This window comes from Entelurus aequoreus, linkage group LG09 (assembly GCF_033978785.1).
Source record: "Entelurus aequoreus isolate RoL-2023_Sb linkage group LG09, RoL_Eaeq_v1.1, whole genome shotgun sequence".
Lineage (NCBI taxonomy): Eukaryota > Metazoa > Chordata > Actinopteri > Syngnathiformes > Syngnathidae > Entelurus > Entelurus aequoreus.
This window is the reverse complement of record NC_084739.1, coordinates 17742661-17764051: the sequence shown is the minus strand read 5'-3', so window position 1 is coordinate 17764051 and position 21391 is coordinate 17742661. Positions and strand designations below refer to the sequence as shown.

At 38.0% G+C, this 21391-nt stretch overlaps 2 protein-coding genes across 2 annotated transcripts in view; both read right to left on the bottom strand.

Annotated features, from left to right (window-relative positions):
• adam8a (ADAM metallopeptidase domain 8a) overlaps positions 1-21391 on the bottom strand; it is a 69824-nt gene that overhangs the window by 32678 nt on the left and 15755 nt on the right. The window lies entirely within an intron of this gene.
• On the bottom strand, positions 160-2397 carry msx3 (muscle segment homeobox 3). The gene is made up of 2 exons (XM_062058230.1): positions 1786-2397; positions 160-1452 (listed from the first exon to the last, which is right to left on the bottom strand). Exons 1-2 carry the CDS (start codon positions 2096-2098, stop codon positions 1058-1060), a joined length of 708 nt encoding a protein of 235 aa, XP_061914214.1. The 5' UTR covers positions 2099-2397; the 3' UTR covers positions 160-1057.

Sequence of the window (21391 nt, the reverse complement as noted above, 5' to 3'; positions counted from 1 at the left end):
TGACTTTTGAAAACAACACAACACAAACTTTAATATTTCCGTAATAGAGTTTAATTTTCCAAAATGTTTTTTTTCCCCATCTGTCAACAAATATATAATTAAAAGATTAAAGATTAAAGTACCAATGATTGTCACACACACACTAGATGTGTGTGCATTTGTCCCATCCCCTTGGGGAGCAGTGGGCAGCAGCGGCGCCGCGCCCGGGAATCATTTTTGGTGATTTAACCCCCAACTCCAACCCTTTGTTGCTGAGTGCCAAGCAGGGAGGTTATGGGTCCCATTTTTATAGTCTTTGGTATGACTCGGCTGGGATTTGAACTCCAACCTACCGATCTCAGGGCGGTAATTCACACATTAACAGATGCAAATTCACTCACTGAATATAAAATACATCAACTTTTATTTACACATGTTGCTATATAGCTTCCTGTCTTGTGAGAGCTTTTTAAGCATCTGTGCAAAGTCAAAAAACAACTTGAGGTCCGTTTTAATTTAAATTCAAAGATGTAGAAATATTTCATTATTTTTATCAATGTGGAAAAATCAACTGCATTGGTAAAATAAGTTCTTGTATTGACAAATGTATTGACTATTTGAAAAAAATTAATGTAATTGGAATGGTTGTTATATCTTTGGATTAGGAATGTCACGTAATTTTTTTTTGGCTTTTATACTTTATACATAAATCCTGTCAAAGTGTTTACAATAAACCCAGTAAGTTTATATCCTCAGTTTATAATTTATTTTTTTTATTATTCCATCCATCCATCCATTTTCTACACTTATTATTGGAATGAATTGTTGCAATTTCTTTTTTTGCAGGCTTTACAATTAGTGTAATTTTAATTTGAAAACTAATTTGGGTCTTTTTTCGTTAGATTTTTTAAAGGCCAATTGTGCATTTTAATGGATAATTTAACTAATATATTTATTAAAGAAATGAATAGATTATTTGTTACTAAATAAATATCCTCACATATTTCTTCATTTAAAAGAGACTTTTATGGACATTTTTAAGGCAGCATGTCTCACACAACACGTCTTTTAAAAAAGGTTAAGACAAGTAGTACATCCCGTAAGGTCCACCGAATAGTCCTGGTGCGTGCAAGGCGGGCCGAGGGCCGTAGAGGGCCGGGGCGCCCATCGGTGCGCTCAGCGGGAAGGGGAACGCGAAGGCCGGCAGCAGAGGCTTGGCGGCCAGCTTGAGCTTCTCCAGCTCGGCTTCTTGCAGTCTTTTGGCCTTGGCCCGGCGGTTCTGAAACCAAATCTTGACTTGGGTCTCTGTGAGGCTGAGTGAGCTGGAGAACTCCGCTCTCTCTGCGATGGAGAGATATTGTTTCTGACGGAACTTTCTCTCCAGGGACAGCAGCTGAGAGCTCGTAAAGGGAGTTCTGGGTTTCCTATTGTTCTTGTGTTTGCGCAGATTGCAATGTGTCGGGCTGGGGAGTCCTGCAAAGACATCATTCATTATCTTCTGCAACTTTTGTTACTGAAATTATATTCACATTTATTATACGTGCACATATTGGCAACCAAACAGTTGTATTGGGAGAACACGCGTTTTACAATGCATATCTAGTCAAATATATAGTAATTGATTTAAGAATATGTTTGGTTGCAGTATGTCTCCGAATATTCTTGCCACTTAATTTAGTAGCCATGCACATAAAAGTGTCAAAATATTAGTAAAATTGATGCATTTTTGCATCACTGCAAAAAATGTTCCCCATTGCCAGTAAAACTTTCGCCCACATCTTGGATTCGATAGCAAACATGACTCACTAGGAGGTGAAGACTGGAGCCAGTGGGTTCTCTCCGTGTCGTTGACGTCCACATCCTCGGTTTTAAGTTCCACTGTCGGAGTCTCCTCTATCCTCACGCATCCTCTGCTGGGCTCCGTCAATCGCAGAGTTCTTGCCTGCGTCCTGTCCACAGATATGAGCGATTCCACACTAAAGGGCAGATCCACTCGTGTGCCTTTACATCTGGTGACAGGTGACGGGTCGAGCCGCTCCGGTGCGGAGGCGTCCTCCGGTGCGGAGGCCGAGGGTGGCGATCCTTGCGCAGGATTCATGACGCACAACTGAGGTGCCATACAACCCAAATATCCCTCCGCGCTCCCCCGGTCGCTGTTTTGCTTGTCTCGTCTAGCCAAAAGAGTCAAATGTTGACGACTGTTTACCGCTACTGAAGTCCTCTCACAGTGACGTGCCTAGAAGTTTCCCTATTATCATGCTACATGCCCTCTTCTGTAGTGGACCCCCATGGCTCCGCCCCCTGTCTCTGACAGGGCAGGCTCTTCATGTACACACCCCAAACCAGGGGAAGTTTATTTAGATGAATAAATAATGTATATTTCTCCTTGTTCTCTACATGGCCTTCCACTTAACATCTTCGTTTTGCATTATTACTCTATAACAGAATCAGAATCAGAAATACTTATAATAATCCCAGAGGGAAAATTAAGATTTGCAGTACAATCCCATTGAAGAGTAGACAAACATTACAGGGAGACAGGACAGGATCGCTGACGGGTCCATTGGCGCCAATCAATGTTGTTGTCGTTAATTTTGTGGCGAGTTTGGCCCGTTTTACACTACTGTTCAAAAGTTTGGGGTCACATTGAAATGTCCTTATTTTTGAAGGAAAAGCACTGTACTTTTCAATGAAGATAACTTTAAACTAGTCTTAACTTTAAAGAAATACACTCTATACATTGCTAATGTGGTAAATGACTATTCTAGCTGCAAATGTCTGGTTTTTGGTGCAATATCTACATAGGTGTATAGAGGCCCATTTCCAGAAACTATCACTCCAGTGTTCTAATGGTACAATGTGTTTGCTCATTGGCTCAGAAGGCTAATTGATGATTAGAAAACCCTTGTGGAATCATGTTCACACATCTGAAAACAGTTTAGCTCGTTACAGAAGCTACAAAACTGACCTTCCTTTGAGCAGATTGAGTTTCTGGAGCATCACATTTGTGGGGTCAATTAAACGCTCAAAATGACCAGAAAAAGAGAACTTTCATCTGAAACTCGACAGTCTATTCTTGTTCTTAGAAATGAAGGCTATTCCACAAAATTGTTTGGTTGACCCCAAACTTTTGAACGGTAGTGTACATAACAGTAAAGTTACCAAATATGTAGTCTGTTATTAACAAAGTCTATTCAAGATGTTATTGTGCCCAACAATGAACTAATGACGCAATGATCTTAACTTTAACACAGGAGCGAATGAAGTGCATACTTATCCAACAGCCATACATTCAAGATGTTATTGTGCCCAACAATGAACTAATGACGCAATGATCTTAACTTTAACACAGGAGCGAATGAAGTGCATACTTATCCAACAGCCATACATGTCACACTAAGGGCGGCAGTATGAACAATGCCAACACTGTCATAAACATGTGCCATATAGTGAAACCATGCTAAACAACAACGACAAACACATATTGGAAGAATATTTGCACCGCAACACAACATAAACACTACAGAACAAATTCCCTGCAGCACCAACTCTTCCAGGAAGCTACAATATAAACAAACGCCATTGGTGGATCTACACCTAACATCCACTGTAATAATACCACGTACAATAGCGTATCTAGTCGATACTACTATGATTACATCGATATTTTTACCATAGGCGCCAATCCATCTTGTTGTCTTAAAATTTTGTGGCGAGTTTGGCCAGTTTTACGTAAAATTAAAGTCACCAAATATATAGTCTATTATTAACAAAGTCTAATCAAGATTTCATTGTGCCCAATAATGAACTAATGACGCAATGATCTTCACTATAGCAAACGAGCGAATGAAGTGCATACTTATCCAACAGCCATTGATGTCACACTGAGGGTAGCAGTATGAATAATACCAACACTGTCATAAATATGTGCCATATAGTGAAACCACGCTAAACAACAACGACAAACACATTTTGGAAGAATATTTGCACCGCAACACAACATAAACACTACAGAACAAATTCCCTGAATTCCCTGCAGCACCAACTCTTCCGGGACGCTACAATAGAAACAAACGCCATTAGCGGATCTACACCTAACATCCACTGTATTGATACCACGTACAATATAAACACACGCCATTGGCGGATCTACACCTAACATCCACTGTAATGATACCACATACAATAGCGTATCTAGTCGATACTACTATGACAATGATACATTTTGAAGAATTTTGCCTACGCCTTAGGTAGTGGGCATGGCATGGCGCAAACTTTGATCTGATGGTTCGCCTAAAATGTTTCATGGTGGATTGGGGCATTGGGAAGAAGGTGACTCCATGCGGCATGCTTGGCAACCAACCCACATCCCTGAGTTGCATGGGGGTACGAGGGCCATCTCAACTCTGCTCTCAGCATGAATTCTTATCTTGATTTGTATATTCCTGAAAATCTGCAGTTTTTAAGGACCTACTGCAAAAAAAGCCTGTCAAAAATAAGCTTGTTTTTATGAATCTGCTGCAAAAATGTTAGCCCAGTCAAAGTTTTTGAACCCAGTCTGGTGTTATTCCTGGGCCACCAGTTGAATAGCCCTGCTTTGTACAATCTCTGCAAGGTCTCCAGCTAACGATTATTTTAGTAATCGATTAGTTTGTTTGATTCATTGAGTAATCAAACAAAATATACTTCATAAACATATTTTAGGGAAGACAATTTCTCTGTTTGCCATTTTCTTCCATAATTTTTCTAATAAACGCACTTCATCAACATTGAAATTGCACTTTCCACGTGTGTGCATTTATTTAAAAAAAGGTTGATCACGGCACCCACACACCACCACTCTCATGTGTGCTCTATTGCAGCCGCTGTGCAGAAACTATGTTTGTGTATTAATTAAATATTTTATTTATTAGTTGCCTACATTAAAAAAATAATCCCAGCAACATAATATAAATCAAAGCTTTTTTTTAATTAAATTAACCAATTAATTGTTGCAGCCTTATGCACTCTTTGAAAATGTGTTTTTTTCACCACCAACAAAAAGGCATGCAAACATCTAATGGGAGAAGACATATTTAGGATACATTTCATTAAAATACATCTATTTAAATATCAAACATATATATACCACATTGTCCATGATATCTGCAGACCGAGTGTATTGTACCCGAGGGTATTGTTGGGTAAAGGGACACTCTGGGTGGAAACATTTTGCATAGTGCAACATTTCAAAGGGAAACAACTATTATCATAGAAATAAATCTTAGATTTATAATTTCTGAGTTTGTCTATAGTTGCCCCATTCACACGGCCTCTTTCCCGGTTTTTGGTTATGTGTAAATATAATAGAAGCATCTGTTGTTTTCAAGGACCTGCTACATAAACACCAGTCAAAGATCTTCTAGCTTTATCACAGAAGTGCTTTACTGTTTTTAAAGACTTATGTCCTCGGGAGTGTCCTGCTGTTTTTAAGAACATACTGCCAAAACTCTGGGGAAAGTTTTCTTAAGGATGCACTGCAAAAAAACGCTCCTTAAAGATCCTCTATATCAGTGGTTCTCAACTGGTTTGGTTAGGCCACCCACCATCACCCCTAATGACAAGCAACGGCCCAAATTGTGGAAACTCAAAATTGTCAATATTTAATTTAAAGTTTAAATTTGAGGTATAGTAGTGCAAATAATTAAAAGTGTGCCAGGTTTATTGAACATTGCAGAAACCATAGGTTTTTCTACGCAAATTCAAAATTATTGGACTTATATTTAAGAGCCTTTACTTTGAAGCGCCATACAATTGAACGTACAGAAATAAAGCATATCATACAAAATAATGTCCCCATGACATTTAACATAAACAAAATGCATTTAAACAAATGTTCTAGCCAGACGCTGATTTAAATACAAAATCCCATGCATGTGCTATTGGTTAGCATACATCCTTTTACATAGTGATTTTAAACACCTCCAAATATGACGGTTAAATATACAACTATGTACATTACACTTAAACAGCTGATATACAATAGGTCCAAAATACTTACAGACAAACACTTAATATGTCTGACCGAAACAATTCAGTTAAAATACTTTAAAATATTTTTTGTGTCAGTTTTTCCACAAAATACACTACCAATTTTTTTATCCAGGACTATGTGAGGGGCCAGTGTTATTTTTTTGGAAGGGAGGCTCACTTTTCCACACTTTGGGAACCCCTGGCCTAGTTAAGACACAGTCCACTCTAGGGTTTACCATTCCAAACCCTACTGTGGTAAACCAAACCAAACTGTACCACTTGATGGACGTTGGTCTGCTGTAATAATGTTATCACATGCATGGAGCACATTTCGCTCATTTAAATCCTGCAGTTTCATGGCATTGTTAACTTTGCTAAAAGGGTTATTTTTTTTATTGGATTGTCAATCTGGAAATAGTGTGACTTTAAAAACTAATTTTGCTCCTTGTAGTTTCTCCCAGAGCAGAGATGTTACTACTAGCCAATACTGCATCTCAGTACTGATACTTTTTTGTTTTTTAAGTAAAGTATGATTGTTTTCTGGAAAAAATTTTTTGGAATGACGTCATAGCCGAATAGTGGCTTCCCAGTAAACAAGTTAGAAAACCTTGATGGACGCCTCTTGGAAAGCGCTGGTGGCTTACTTAGAAAATACTGCCTTTGTTTTGAAACAAAACTTGGCCACTCTAAAAATATTTCTGAAGGGGTAAGACCACAGAGGGTACTCAAAATGTTTCTAGGGATTTATGATATTCCAGATCGTATATGTTGTGTCTATTTGGCTTTTGTTGACTCCTTCAGCTGTCACTTTAACACAAGCAGTTGGGGGACCTTTTTTGTATCAGGGCCTGTTACCAACAAATGTTTCTTAGTATGTATTATGCCCATATTTCCTCTGAGGTTTTCAGAACTGTACAGTGGGCAGGATTAAATGCTCTCACTTGAGTCTTTTTTGGCCCACGGGGTCTTAGGTTCCTCAGCCCTGCTTTAACTCCACAGGAAAGTTAATTTGTCAGTGCTCCCTACAACAACCAACAAAGAGGGATATAACTGAGCTGTTCAATCAAGTGTTTGTCTGATTCTATGAAAAGACAATGTTTTGCTCTTATTTCTTGTAAATGTGCAGACTTACCCAAAAAACTGACACGAAAAAATAAAATCATGGTTGTAAAATATGTGTTTCATTAAAGTAGGATGTTATTTACAGTACATTTATACACAGAAGAGTTATTATGTAAGTTTCTACCTCCTGGCCTTGTGGTAATCAAATTATCTATGGCTGTGTATTGGCTGTATTTCAACCTATTGTGTTCTTTGTCGACCATCCTTTTGAAAGACATGAGTACTAAAACCCCAAATCAAGTTGAAGAGGTCCATTAAAGAGGCCCGTCCAAACGAGGCTTTGCAGCACTTCAAATCAAGTCAAATCATTTTCAGGGAAACCTAATACGGCATGTTTTTTTCCATCTCATGGGAACTGTTTTTTGTTTGCCCACAGCAGTACACTGACTGTCTGTGGGACAATTGGTTAAATGTAGTTAACCGTTGCTTTCCCCGAGGTACTTTTTCTCCCGCTTTGATCCTGCTGTGACTGGCGCCTGTCTGCTCCATGTCTAACCCCCCCATCGCTGCCCAACCCCTTCTTGTCCCTCCCGTGCTCACTCCCTGTGTGACTGATAGATTGCTGAGTAACCAGACAACATTGCAATGCCTGTAATTTAGAGTTCAGCGTTACATTCTTCCCACTTAATGTGAATGTAGCTGCTTTCGCTTTGATTCCCACTCTTTGAAAAAAAGGATCTGGGTTAGCTGAGCTGTCTTGTTTTGTTTATTTTAAATGTATATATAGTTATTGCTTTATCTCCCAGAGCTGCACGCACATTCCACAGCAGTCAGCATTGAACATTTTTGCTTTGAGAAACCAATTTCCAAGTAAAACGACTCTCAATGGAGCGCAGGCCTCCCTCCACCTAGGTGGAAAAAGTGTGGTTTGCGTGTAAACACAAAATAATTGCGGACAAAAGAACAGTTCAAAGCAGGGGTGTCAAACTCTCATTTTAGATCGGGGGCCACATGGAGAAAGATCTACTCCCAAGTGGGCCGGACTGGTAAAATCACGGCACGATAACTTAAAAATAAAGACAACTTTAGATTGTTTTCTTTGTTTAAAAGTAGAACAAGCACGTTCTGAAAATGTGCAAATCATAATAAATAAATGATAAATGGGTTATACTTGTATAGCGCTTTTCTACCTTCAAGGTACTCAAAGCGCTTTGACAGTACTTCCACATTTACCCATTCACACACACATTCACACACTGTGTTTTTTTTGTGTTTTTTTTTACACTTACGTATTGCGGTTTATAGTATTCTATCTTTTTTTTGTCGTTATTTATACTTTCTGAATAAATTATGTGATAATTTTCAATCTATCAAGACAAAAAAATTATATCAAAATCAAATTACAGGATGTTATTTATTAGGGGTGTGGGAAAAAATCGATTCGAATTCGAATCGCGATTCTCACGTTGTGCGATTCAGAATCGATTCTCATTTTTTAAAAATCGATTTTTATTTTTATTTTTATTATTTATTATTTTTTTTAATTAATCAATCCAACAAAACAATACACAGCAATACCATAACAATGCAATCCAATTCCATAACCAAACCCGACCCAGCAACACTCAGAACTGCAATAAACAGAGCAATTGAGAGGAGACACAAACACGACACAGAACAAACCAAAAGTAGTGAAACAAAAATGAATATTATCAACAACAGTATCAATACTAGTTACAATTTCAACATAGCAGTGATTAAAAATCCCTCATTAACATTAACATTAGACATTTAGTTTATGAGATGCGATGCAAGTGTAAGCCACTGTGACACTAATGTTCATTGTACTTTTTTTTTGTATTAATGTTTGTAATGATAATATCAATGAGGGATTTTTAATCACTGCTATGTTGAAATTGTTACTAATATTGATACTGTTGTTGATAATATTAATTTTTGTCTCACTACTTTTAGATTGTTCTGTGTCATGTTTGTGTGTCCTCAATTGCTCTCAATTGCTCTGTTTATTGCTATTCTGAATGTTGCTGGGTCAGGTTTGGTTTTGAAATTGTATTGCATTATTATGGTATTGTTGTATATTGTTTTCATTAAAATTTTAAAAAAAAAAATCGATTTTGAATCAAATCGTGACCCAAGAATCGATTTTGAATCGAATCATGGGACACCCAAAGATTCACAGCCCTATTATTTATGTAGTTTGCTCATTTTCATCGACTGGTGCACTAACATCCATCCATCCATTCATTTTCTACCGCTTGCCCCTTTCGGGGTCGCGGGTGGGGGGGGGGGGGTCTGTAGCCTATCTCAGCTGCATTCGGGCGGAAGGCGTGGTACACCCTGGACAAGTCGCCACCTCATCGCAGGGCCAACACAGATAAACAGACAACATTTACACTCACATTCACACACTAGGGCCGATTTAGTGTTGCCAATCAACCTATCCCCAGGTGCATGTCTTTGGAGGTGGGGGGAAGCCGGAGTACCCGGAGGGAACCCACGCAGTCACAGGGAGAACATGCAAACTCCACACAGAAAGATCCCGAGCCCGGGATTCAACTCAGGACCTTCGTATTGTGAGGCACATGCACTAACCCCTGTCCACCTTGCTGCCCAACATCACTAACATCATGTGTTTTTTTTTTACATATGTAGCATATTCTACAAAGAAAGAAATAATTACTATTGCGACATGTAGTTTCTTTCATTAAAACATTTTGGCTCATTTTTATACTTAGCAAACTCATCTGATCCGGCCCGCGGGCCTTACGTTTGACACCCCTGATTTAAAACAAATCTGGTTATTCTAGGGCTGTTAATTGATTATTGTTTGATTTTAATTAACTTGATAAAAGACCTACATCTTATTATACATGTACCCGTGACTACATTACATATATACAGTACTTGCATCATGTATATAAAACCTAATGCAGGTGTTTAGATGTTTTTTAAGGGCTTTATAGGCATAATAGAGCGGCTCCCTTTGGCTCCATTGTAAGCAGACTTTTGATTGCATTTATTTAATATTTAGAATACATTATTACAATACATCCGTCATGTCTTTCATAAGGATTGTGAACGATAGGCAAAATAAAATTAAAAAAAAGTCCACTTTTCCTTGAACAAACTCCATGTTTACATCAATAAAAGTGAACATATTTAAAGTAAACATTTTCCTGACTGTAGAACAGAGTCAAACAAAATGAAATTCTTCCCCAACTTCTACATTTTAAGTTCTTATATAGGTAATAATGTAAATGTAATTGAGAGTTTACATATGGAATCAAATAGACCCAATAAGTGTCCATTACAATTAACGCATTGTCATTTGGCAGGGGACACCCTACAACTCCGTTTGGGGGTCCCCATACCCCAGTGCTTTTTTTTATTAGTTACTACATGGACACCCTCTTAAAGCTGACAAATTAGTAACACGATCAGTAAATTTGCCATTTTGAAGTTGACCGATACACAACACTCACATTTCTGTGAGTGTTGCTGCTCGCCAGGGGCAAGAACGGTTTAATGAGATAAGTGTGGTTTTCCTCTTAAACCAAACATGTTGAAGCAGGCCTTTTTTTTATATTTATAAAGCCTTCCTCTCTCATGAGATTTTTGGCAACATCCTAAGCAAACCTTCGGAAGGGTGTGGAGTCATCTGGCGTAAACGTTTGTAAAACACGCAGCAGGGATTTTTTTTTTTGCGGTGACAGTTTTTAAAAGCAAGCCTAGCAGCACATTATCTTGTGTGTGTGTGTGCGTGTGCGTGAGTTGATTACATACTTCACTCCTGATTTACAAAAGTTCACGCTCCGTTAAAGCGTCTTTACATCAGAGTGAAGTTAATGATTAGTTGTGAGATCATTCCATACTTTCAGAGGGAAATTAACGTTGTCAGTTCGACTGGCATGTGTTAAAAGTGCAGCCACCTGCTAGCAAATGTCACCATTAGTGGTTTAAAATAACCGACAACATGTCTATTTCTCACAATTACAAATAAAACTGAATATCTGAATACAAATGGTAATTTGGGCCGAATAAGATTACGGTCATTCATGGCTGTTTTACACACACACACACACACACACACACACACACACACACACACACACACACACACACACACACACACACACACACACACACACACACACACACACACACACACACACACACACACACACACACACACACACACACACAAACTGGTTATCATTTGGAATGGGGACCAAGTTTTTGATCATCACTTGTGGGGACCACCCTTTCTACAGGTTGTGGAGGCATAACATTTTTTTGGTAAAATGGCCACTGCCCAGTTAGCTCATACACGTCTTTAAATCTCTGGATTGATGAAGTAATGTGCTGATCATTCTTACTGGGGACCCTGGGCAAAAAGAGTTAATATGGTTCATGGGGACCAAATTTAAATAATTTTGCATAATTCACACAAATTTGTACGTGACTACTGAGGACTATTTAAAAAAAAAAAAAAAAAGAAGTTCAAATTAAATATGACATGATCCTCAGAATACAGCACTGCAGCTGTCCTCTTATAGGAAGTTTCACCACTTAAATGTACCAGCTACAACCCGATGAGGGGGCTGCTGTGCAAATGTCTCGCACTCAAACTAACCAGTAAACATGTTTTATGGGCCAAAGCTTAAAAATCACTTAGGCATCTTCAGAATGGATCTGACTATCATTTAAAAAGGTTTCCCTTTAGGGGACCTGTTTTTTTGTCCCCATACCATCAGAGGTCCCCTAAAGGTGACTGTGTAAACCAGGGGTGTCCACAGGGGTGTCCAAAGTGCGGCCCGGGGGCCATTTGAGGCCCGCAGCTAATTGTTTACCGGCCCGCCACACATTCTGCAAAAATTGCAAAATTGATAATATTGCAAAAATATAAAAAAACATTTAAAAAAAGTGGAAGGAGGTGAAATCTAACAAGAAAAAGTTGCAATGTTGACACAAAGCTGCCATGCAGGCTGTTTTTTTTCTTTTGTCTTTGTTTATTTTTCTTTTTTTGCCATTGCTAAAAAAGAAAAAAGACAAAAAATCTATGTTATAATGAATTATTACTTAAAAAAATATCACTATAAAATGTTTTATGTGGAAAAAATATTGCATATATTGTGTGGTTGCCATATAAAAACATCAAAGTTTTATTTGACAAAAGAGCATAAAACAAACAAAATAATAGTTCAAACGTAAAATCGACAGATATATCTGAAGTTGATCTCGTAATTTAAGTGTTAAAAGTAAAAAAAACTAATACAAATGTATCACTTTATGAGTGGGGGACCTTTTGGATCCCAAATATATTAAGTAGGATTTTATTTAATTTTTCACTGTGATTACTCAAAAATATGAAAGAATTAAAATCAATGGTGTCCTGCATTATTGGTCTTTTAAGGCTCTAATTACTAAATACTGCATATTTCAGTTTTACTATAAAAAACAAAGTTGTCTTTGACAGAAAAGGCATAAAACCTTTTTTAATTTTTTTTTACTTTATATCAACCTGAAGTTGATATAGAGATTTACTGTAAGCGTTAAATAAAAAATAATAATAATTTGACTTATTTTTAACATTTTAATGACTGACACCCTTTATGGTCCCCGGTAGCCCTAAAGGTTAAAAAAAAAAAAAATCCATACATTTTGTTAAGGTTTGAAAATGAAAAATATCAAAATGGCCCCCGCATGCTTAAATGTTTCCGTGTGCGGGCCTCAGTGGAAAAAGTTTGGACACCCCTTGTGTAAACAGAGCGATGTCCCCATTAAGTAAGCATTGCCAGAACACACACACACACACACACCGGCAGCGCGTGGTCAGACACACAAGCAGTCCCAGAGAAGCGACCGACAATTCGCAGTCATGCTGTCGTCAAGATAGGCTGTTTGCTAACGTTGGTCGCTAAACTTTGCCAAGTCGCTATCATTAGCTGACAAGAAACATGACTAATGCGCGCGTGCGTGTGCGTATTCCGTGGGGCGTAACTTACATGTTTAGAGCTGATGAAGACAAGCAATAGTGATTGAAGCTTGTTTGAATGTGAGCCGCCTAACCGCTGCAAACTTAACAAAAATGACAACCATGTGAAAGTGCACCCATTTTTTACTGATATTAATCCCTATTCATTTTCTTGCAGAGGTCGTTGCTTAAGCAGTTATTTCAACACAGTTATTCCTGAAAAAAATCAAGTCAATGTACAACCTACGTGCTCAGTCATGCCAGTCCTGGTAAGGTGATGTTGAGGGCCCTCAGGACCTCTTATCTGATTAGAGTCGGAAAGGGGAACTGCTAGAGCATGTCAGCCTTGATTATTAGTAGTTTCATGTTGTGCTTCAATCATCAACACACTGGGTTATTTGAGCTGTTTTTGAATTGGAGTCTGTTCACCGACACCCGTAAACCTCAACTGTGGGAAATGGTACTTTTTCTAAACACTTATTTGGCACTTTTGTATTATTTTTCATAGAAACCTTGAGGGGATTTGAACCCTGACACTAGTTGATGTGGGAACTTTTCTGACAGTGTCACTAAAAACATACTGTAATATGCACACTTGGCCAGTAGTTGTAAAGAACCACTGAGTAGATGTGTACTTACTGAGAAAGAACACCTTTTTAAGTAGTAATACACTTAAAGTACTCTAGGCCAGATAAACCTAAACACAAAAGCCATGTCGTCTCAGCTACCCCAGATGTTTCATACAAGAAGTTACCATGTTGTTCTTCCTGTGCAGAGTCCTAGATGGCCAGCAATATATATTTGTTTCCCAGCTGTGGTCCGTATGGGCCGCAGCAGTACTCAGTTGTAATACACGTTTCCACCACTTGTGGCAGTAATGACTATCTCAAACAAACAGAAGAAGTCTGGAGCTAAAGTCATAGAGAAGTTTCTTAAGTGCAAAAATTATGACTCAATCGGTAAAGCTGTATTTTTATTTGCACTCAAATTGTATTGACAGTTTATGTATAAAAACATATTTAATAATATTTATTATTTTAAATTGTATTTATTATTAATTTAGTTAGAATGTAATAATTTTAGCTCCGCAATTTTCCCCCTCTTATGCAGTATATTTGGTTAGTATTTCTTTTTCTAATCAGCCTGACATAAGCCTAGGTTTTATGTGTTGAATAAATAATCTTTGTAATTAACACATGGTTTCATAGATTATTTGACAAAGTTATAAACTAAATTTTACCTACATTTATTGAATACCATTAAAATAAAGACATGTTTTTATTGTTTTATTCTATTTTATTAATGTCTTTTATTATTTTATGCTATTAATATTTTTTTTTATTGTTGTTTAATTTTGAATGCTAGTAATTTGATTACTTTTTATTGTTTCTTTTTTATGTGCAGCACTCTGGAGACAGTTTTGTTGTTAATAGGGCTATATGAATAAAGGGCATTGGATTTCATATTACTAATCCAGTGTTAATATTTGAGTGGGTCCCCCCTGTAGTGGAAAAGGTAAAAAAGAGATAGTACTTTCCAGTACTTTACAATTGATACCGGTGCCAAACGATGCTGAAACAATGCTGGTGCCTAAATAGTGGCTGAACCAGTACTTAAAAAATGGAAAATCATGCCTTTTTATTTTTACGGAATTTTGTGACATGCAAGTTAAACACAATAGTAATTCAAATAATTCTATAGTATAACACCTTTAAAAAAAATTAAAAAATTGCTAATGTCTTTTTTTGGCCAAAGTCAACTCCTTTTGATGCCCACCTTTAGTAAAATATATGCATCCTCAGTTCAACAAATCATGGGATTCTAAACTTTTAATACATGGCCTTTGTCAAGAGTATTCAACATGCGGCTCAGTTTTTTTCTGAAAAACCTGAAGGTGACGAAATTTAACAAGGCACAATAACATTTGTAATAATTATTGCACCAAAACCAGCTGAGATACAGAAGACAGATAATGTGCAAAAAAAACGACCTGCTTGTGGTGTAATGTTGATATTCAGAATTTACATTTCGGGGATTGTGACTGCACCCCGATCACCATGACCGTTATGATCAAACACTGGTGTGTAATGAGCACCTTACACACACTATAAACACTTTGTAGGGCGCAACATAACACACAACACATTCAGCTTAATGGAAAAAGCTACTTTCGAGTTAGACAACCTATTATAGATATAGCCTGTACAGTACTGCCATCTAATGTCATAGAAGTGCAAAAGCATTGCAAATGATACTGAAATGTAATAAGAAAACAAGATAAAGCAAATGACAGCACAGTTGTCATAATCAGCTCATTTTAAATTGTTGCATTAAAAACATTACCGTATTTTCCGGACTATAGGACGCACATAAAATCCTTTCATTTTCTCAAAACTCGACAGTGCGCCTTATAACCTGGTGCGGCTAATGTACGGAATCATTTTGATTGTGCTTACAGACCTCGAAGCTATTTTATTTGGTACATGGTGAAATGATAAGTGTGACCGGTAGATGGCAGTCACACATAAGAGATACGTGTAGACTACAATATGATGGCAGTCACACATAAGCGATACCTGTAGACTGCAATATGACTCAAGTAATCAACACCAACATTTTATATGTTCCATTGAAAATATAGAACATTACACACAGCGCTCAAATATCTATCAAAATGTTTTAGTACGACTTTGGTAAGCTATGACGCCGCATCGCTTGATGCATTGTAGTGTGCTTCAACATAAGAGTATTATTATGGCGTTTGTATAAGGTAAGATATATTATCTGCCGTTTCGTTTCGCAATATGCAAAAGCAACTTTTCTTACTTTCTGGTACCTGCTGATCTGTATTTGGGATCTGCATAAGTCCTGAAAATTTGCGCGTCTCCGCCTTTGTAGTCCGTGCCGACACCGTAGTCGATAAGCTTCTTCTTTTTCTCTATTGTCTTGTTATGGGACATTCATCCTCCGCTGTTGCCATTTATAGTATAAAGTAGTGTAAAGTTCTTCCTTATATCTGTCAGTAAACTCACCAAGAAAGCGCTAAAACATACCGGTGTAGTGAGTTTACATTATTCACCCAAGGAACTTTAGTTATTAGAGAGTTCCGGTGGGACGGTTTTTCACGGGACACATTTGTTTTTGCACTAGTGAGCCACGGATGAGGAGATGCTGCTCTGTTATTGATTTAAGTAAAGTCTGAATGTCATTAAAACAGTTAGCTCCATCTTTTGACACTTCTTCCACTCCCGTCCTTGCACGCTACACCGCTACAACAAAGATGACGGGGAGAAGACGCTGTTGAAGGTGAGTCACGTAAATAAGACCGCCCACAAAACGGTGCATCCTGAAGCGACTATCAGAAAGCGGCTTGAAGATGATCTGTAAAACATAATCTATGCAACATTTTGACCAAAGAACCACCATTACATGTTATGTAGACCACAAGGAAGTGTTTTCCATTTAGAAAAAAAAAATAAAAAATGACCCCTTTAATGCGCCCTATAAACCTATAAAATAACGAGACCCGCTAATCGGCAGTGCGCCTTACAATCCGGTGCGCCCTATGGTCCGGAAAATACGGTAGTTGTATTATCAAACATCCATCCATCCATTTTCTACCGCTTGTCCCTTACGGGGTTCGCAGTGGGTGCTGGAGCCTATCCCAGCCGCACACGGGCAATTAACATTTATTAACACACACAAAAGTGAAGTGAATTATATTTATATAGCGCTTTTCTCTAGTGACAAAGCGCTTTACATAATGAAACCCAATATCTAAGTTACATTTAAACCAATGTGGGTGGCACTGGGAGCAGGTGGGTGAAGTGTCTTGCCCAAGGACACAACGGCAGTGACTAGGATGGCAGAAGCTGGTATCGAACCTGGAACCCTCAAGTTGCTGGCACGGCCACTCTACCAACCGAGCTATACTGCCCCATTGGTAATGTTGAGTACCGGTATCGATTCCCAGGCACTGGTAATCGGTACCGTATCGGTTCAAATGTGAAGGGTACCCATACCTATATTGCACTGACAGCTATTTATATTTATTAGGGGTGTGGGAAAAAATCGATTCGAATTCGAATCGCGATTCTCACCTTGTGCGATTCAGAATCGATTCTCATTTTTAAAAAATCGTTGTTTTTTTTAAAATTAATTTATATTTTTTAAATGTTTATTTAAATTTTTTTTATTTTTTTTTAAATTAATCAATCCAACAAAACAATACATAGCAATATCATAACAATGCAATCCAATTCCAAAACCGACCCAGCAACACTCAGAACTGCAATAAACAGAGCAATTGAGAGGAGACACAAACACGACACAGAACAAACCAAAAGTAGTGAAACAAAAATGAATATTATCAACAACAGTATCAATATTAGTTACAATTTCAACATAACACTGATTAAAAATCCCTCATTGACATTATCATTAGACATTTATAAAATCAAATATAAAAGAATAATAGTGTCACAGTGGCTTACACTTGCATCGCATCTCATAAGCTTGACAACACACTGTCCAATATTTTCACAACGATAAAATAAGTCATACTTTTGGTTCATTTAATAGTTAAAACAAATGTACATTATTGCAATCAGTTGATAAAACATTGTCCTTTACAATTATAAAAGCTTTTCACAAAAATCTACTACTCTGCTTGCATGTCAGCAGACTGGGGTAGATCCTGCTGAAATCCTATGTATTGAATGAATAGAGAATCGTTTTGAATCGGGAAAAAAATTGTTTTTGAATCGAGAATCTTGTTGAATTGAAAAAAAATCGTTTTTGAATTGAATCGTGACCCCAAGAATCGATATTGAATTGAATCGTGGGACACCCAAAGATTCACAGCCCTAATATTTATAATAGGACGCTTGCCTCATGTGATTGTTGTCGCCATGATAACGTTGCGCTTGTAAATATGAAACTATTTGGTAGATTATCAGTATGCAGCCACATGACTGGTAGTACAAAATATGAATAAATATGGCAATTACTGTACATGGAGCATGCCTAATTTTTTTTTTAACCATCCTTAACTTGTGTGCTGTAAATGGAAGAACCCCCTTTGATGTCTGATAAGCGATAACACGTTATGAAGGTTTTGCTGCAGTCGTGTTCCGAGAATGCTTTCTTCTAAACTTAAAGAGGCCATGTCGGGACAAACTTGTCAGATGATACTCTGAATCTTTTTAATTACCTGATGGATTGCTGATTGGTTAAGTGCTTTTCATGTATCTCCTCTATGTTTGCATGACTCGGCTGCAAAGGGAAAGTGCTGACAGGTGGAAAGGGGTTTTCATTCTTCCGTGTGTTTTGTGGGAGGGTTTTTGGTGACAGGGAGGCGCGTTCCACATGGCGTCCGACAGCGTGTTGGGCTGACGGCGACTCGGCGGCCTGTTTTCCCCTGCAGCGGCAGGTGCTAACAGGTGAACACAGATACACTGTTGTGATCCGGGTGGAGCGGAGAGGGCCGAGTGGAACCAGACACCCTCACGCGGACCTGGGTTCGGGGTGAGCTCAGGATCCGTGCTGACAGCAGGGCAGGCAACGTAGACCGAAGAGCTCAATAAGCGATGATAATGACATTGATGAAGACTTGAGCTTGACTAACAAGCTGGAGATGGCCGATTATCACGCGGTCGTTTTTGTCTGGCCACAATAGTGGAAGTCGGCGTCTTTACTTTGAGGGTGATGACAGCACGGGAGTTGGAAGAAACCTGACACACAAAAGTGCAGCTCGCCACACAGTCGCGGTCTTACAACTCATTGGAATGAAAACCTCAAACTAATAGTCGAAAAACGGCCTAGTCCTGGTTGACATTTTTAGTGCAAATGACTGAAGGATGTCGCATAATAACCTAAATAATGTAGTTCATTTGCATTTACTGTATCTTGTTTGTAATAATAATTTGTGGCGACTTGTCCAGGGTGTACACCGCCTTCCGCCCGAATGCAGCTGAGATAGGCTCCAGCACCCCCCATGACCCCAAAAGCGACAAGCGGTAGAAAATGGATGGATGGATGGTCGCATGGTGTTGGGAGGTCATTCTCCCAAGATGTAGACGGACTCCGGACACAGCGTGCAGGTAGGAAATGATTTATTCTTTATAAATCATGCGGGGAAAAAACAGGGAACAGCAAAAGCGCGCCGATAGCACGGAAGGCAGAGCAAAGAAATGGGCCTAGCGTGGAAGCTAGCATATAAAACAGGAATCAAACGATAGAGCCTAGTGTGGAAGCTAGCATATAAAGAGGAATCAAAAACTAACCGTCGTTACCTGTTGCGTGATGCAAACTAGGAAGCCAGACTGAGTGTGGAAAGAAACGGGAATAAATAGCACTCTGATTCGTACCTGGCAGCAGGTGAGCATCCGAGACACTAATCAAAGGCAGCTGCAACCAATCAGCACCCATGGTAACCAAGGAGACACAAAACAGGGGTGCTGAAACAAAACTAAGGTAGTCAAAACGAACAGACAAAACATGATCCGGGCTACGGATCATAACACAACTAATGTTAATACTACTGTTATTTATAGTATATTGCATCTATATAATTTGTTTTTTGCAATTGTACTAAATATTTTTTATTTTTAGCTATTGTTTGTAGAGTACTAAAATATTTTAAGGATTTTTTTTTTGTCATTGTGCTTAGGTTGAACAATTCAAATTTATTATAGTTTAAATTAGCGTATACAAACCTACAATATTTATGTATTTATTTGAATTAGGACAATGCATATTCATCAACATAGAGCAGGGGTGTCAAACTCATTTTAGCTCAGGGGCCACATAGAGGAAAATCTATTCCCAAGTGGGGCGGACTAGTAAAATCCTGTCATGATAACTTAAAAATAAAGACAACTTCAGATTGTTTTCTTTGTTTAAAAATAGAACAAGCATATTCTGAAAACATACAAATCATAATGTTGTTGTTTTTTAACACTTACATGTTGCTGTTCATAGTAGTCTATCTTCATTTGTCGTGATTTATAATTTCTGAATAAATGATGTGATAATGTTCATCGGTCAAATAGGTGCGAGTCTGGCAGAGTTTTAAAATGCTCCCATTGGTGTCAAATTTGAGTCTGTCAGAAAATGTAATAAATAGCAATATCAAAATCAAATTACAGCATTTTTAAATGTAATTTACTCATTTTCCTCAACATATTGTACACATGTAGCATCATCTACAACAAAACCTGTGAATTTGGACTCATTTCATGAATCACACATGAAGTTAGAAGGGGATACATATTATTTCAGCGTATTTATGTGCGCCCAGATAATGTGTCCCCAGTCCTCTATCTTAACCGGGCACATAGCTTCGCCCCCTCTGAAGTCATGCGCAGAAGGGGATACAAAGAATTGCTATTGCGACATCCAGTGGACACATTTAGAAGAGCAGTTTCTTTCATTCCAAAATTTCAGCTAATTTTTATTCTTACAAAATCATCTCGCGGGCCGGATAAAACCTGTGCGCGGGCCGTTCGTTTGACACCCCTGACATAGAGCAACAAAATAAATATGCCTGAGTTATTAGCACAATAGGTCATTTTCATCCGTTGTCCTAAGGCAGGTTAATACAGTAAACATTCAACAGGTCATGATACAAAATAATACATAAATTACAAGACATTACACATTACAAGCATACCATAAGCACAGACCATGGACAAAAAATAAAACAAACAACAAACAAAAAAAACAAGTGAATAATCTCATTGTGCGTGCATGTCTGATTAGTTTTCAACTAGTGTTTTCAGTGAAGTTTTAAATGTTAAATAGGTGTCACAGTTTCTGACATGGGCTGGCAGTCTGTTCCGTGACTGTATGCCTCTGATAGACTACACCATTTGGCCAAATTTTGTCCTGTGCCTTTGTACCTTGTGATTTTTATGAGGAAACTTACTGCCTGCAGCCATCTTCACTTTGGTCTTTGTCAAAAATAAATGACAAATAAAAAAATGCCTTCGCTTGTTTGAGCTCTCAAACATCACTTAAAGAAAGGGATGTCAAACTAGTTTTCATTGAGGGCCACATGGCAGTTATGGCTGCCATCAGAGGGCCGCTTGTCACAGCGAATAATGTATGAATTGGCCTCTGGATTTCATTATTAATTATGTATATTTTTCAAAGTAGACTGTCCATTTTACAGTAAAAACTTTATATTTAAAAAATGTTACTGTAAAATAGTGTTTTTTTTTAATTTCCTACAACATTTTACGATAACTAGAAAAACAGTACCACTGTTTTGTTTTTTACGGAAAAAGCTGCCAGAATTGTACTATTAAATTTGTATTGTATTTGTAATTTAAAATTGGTTTT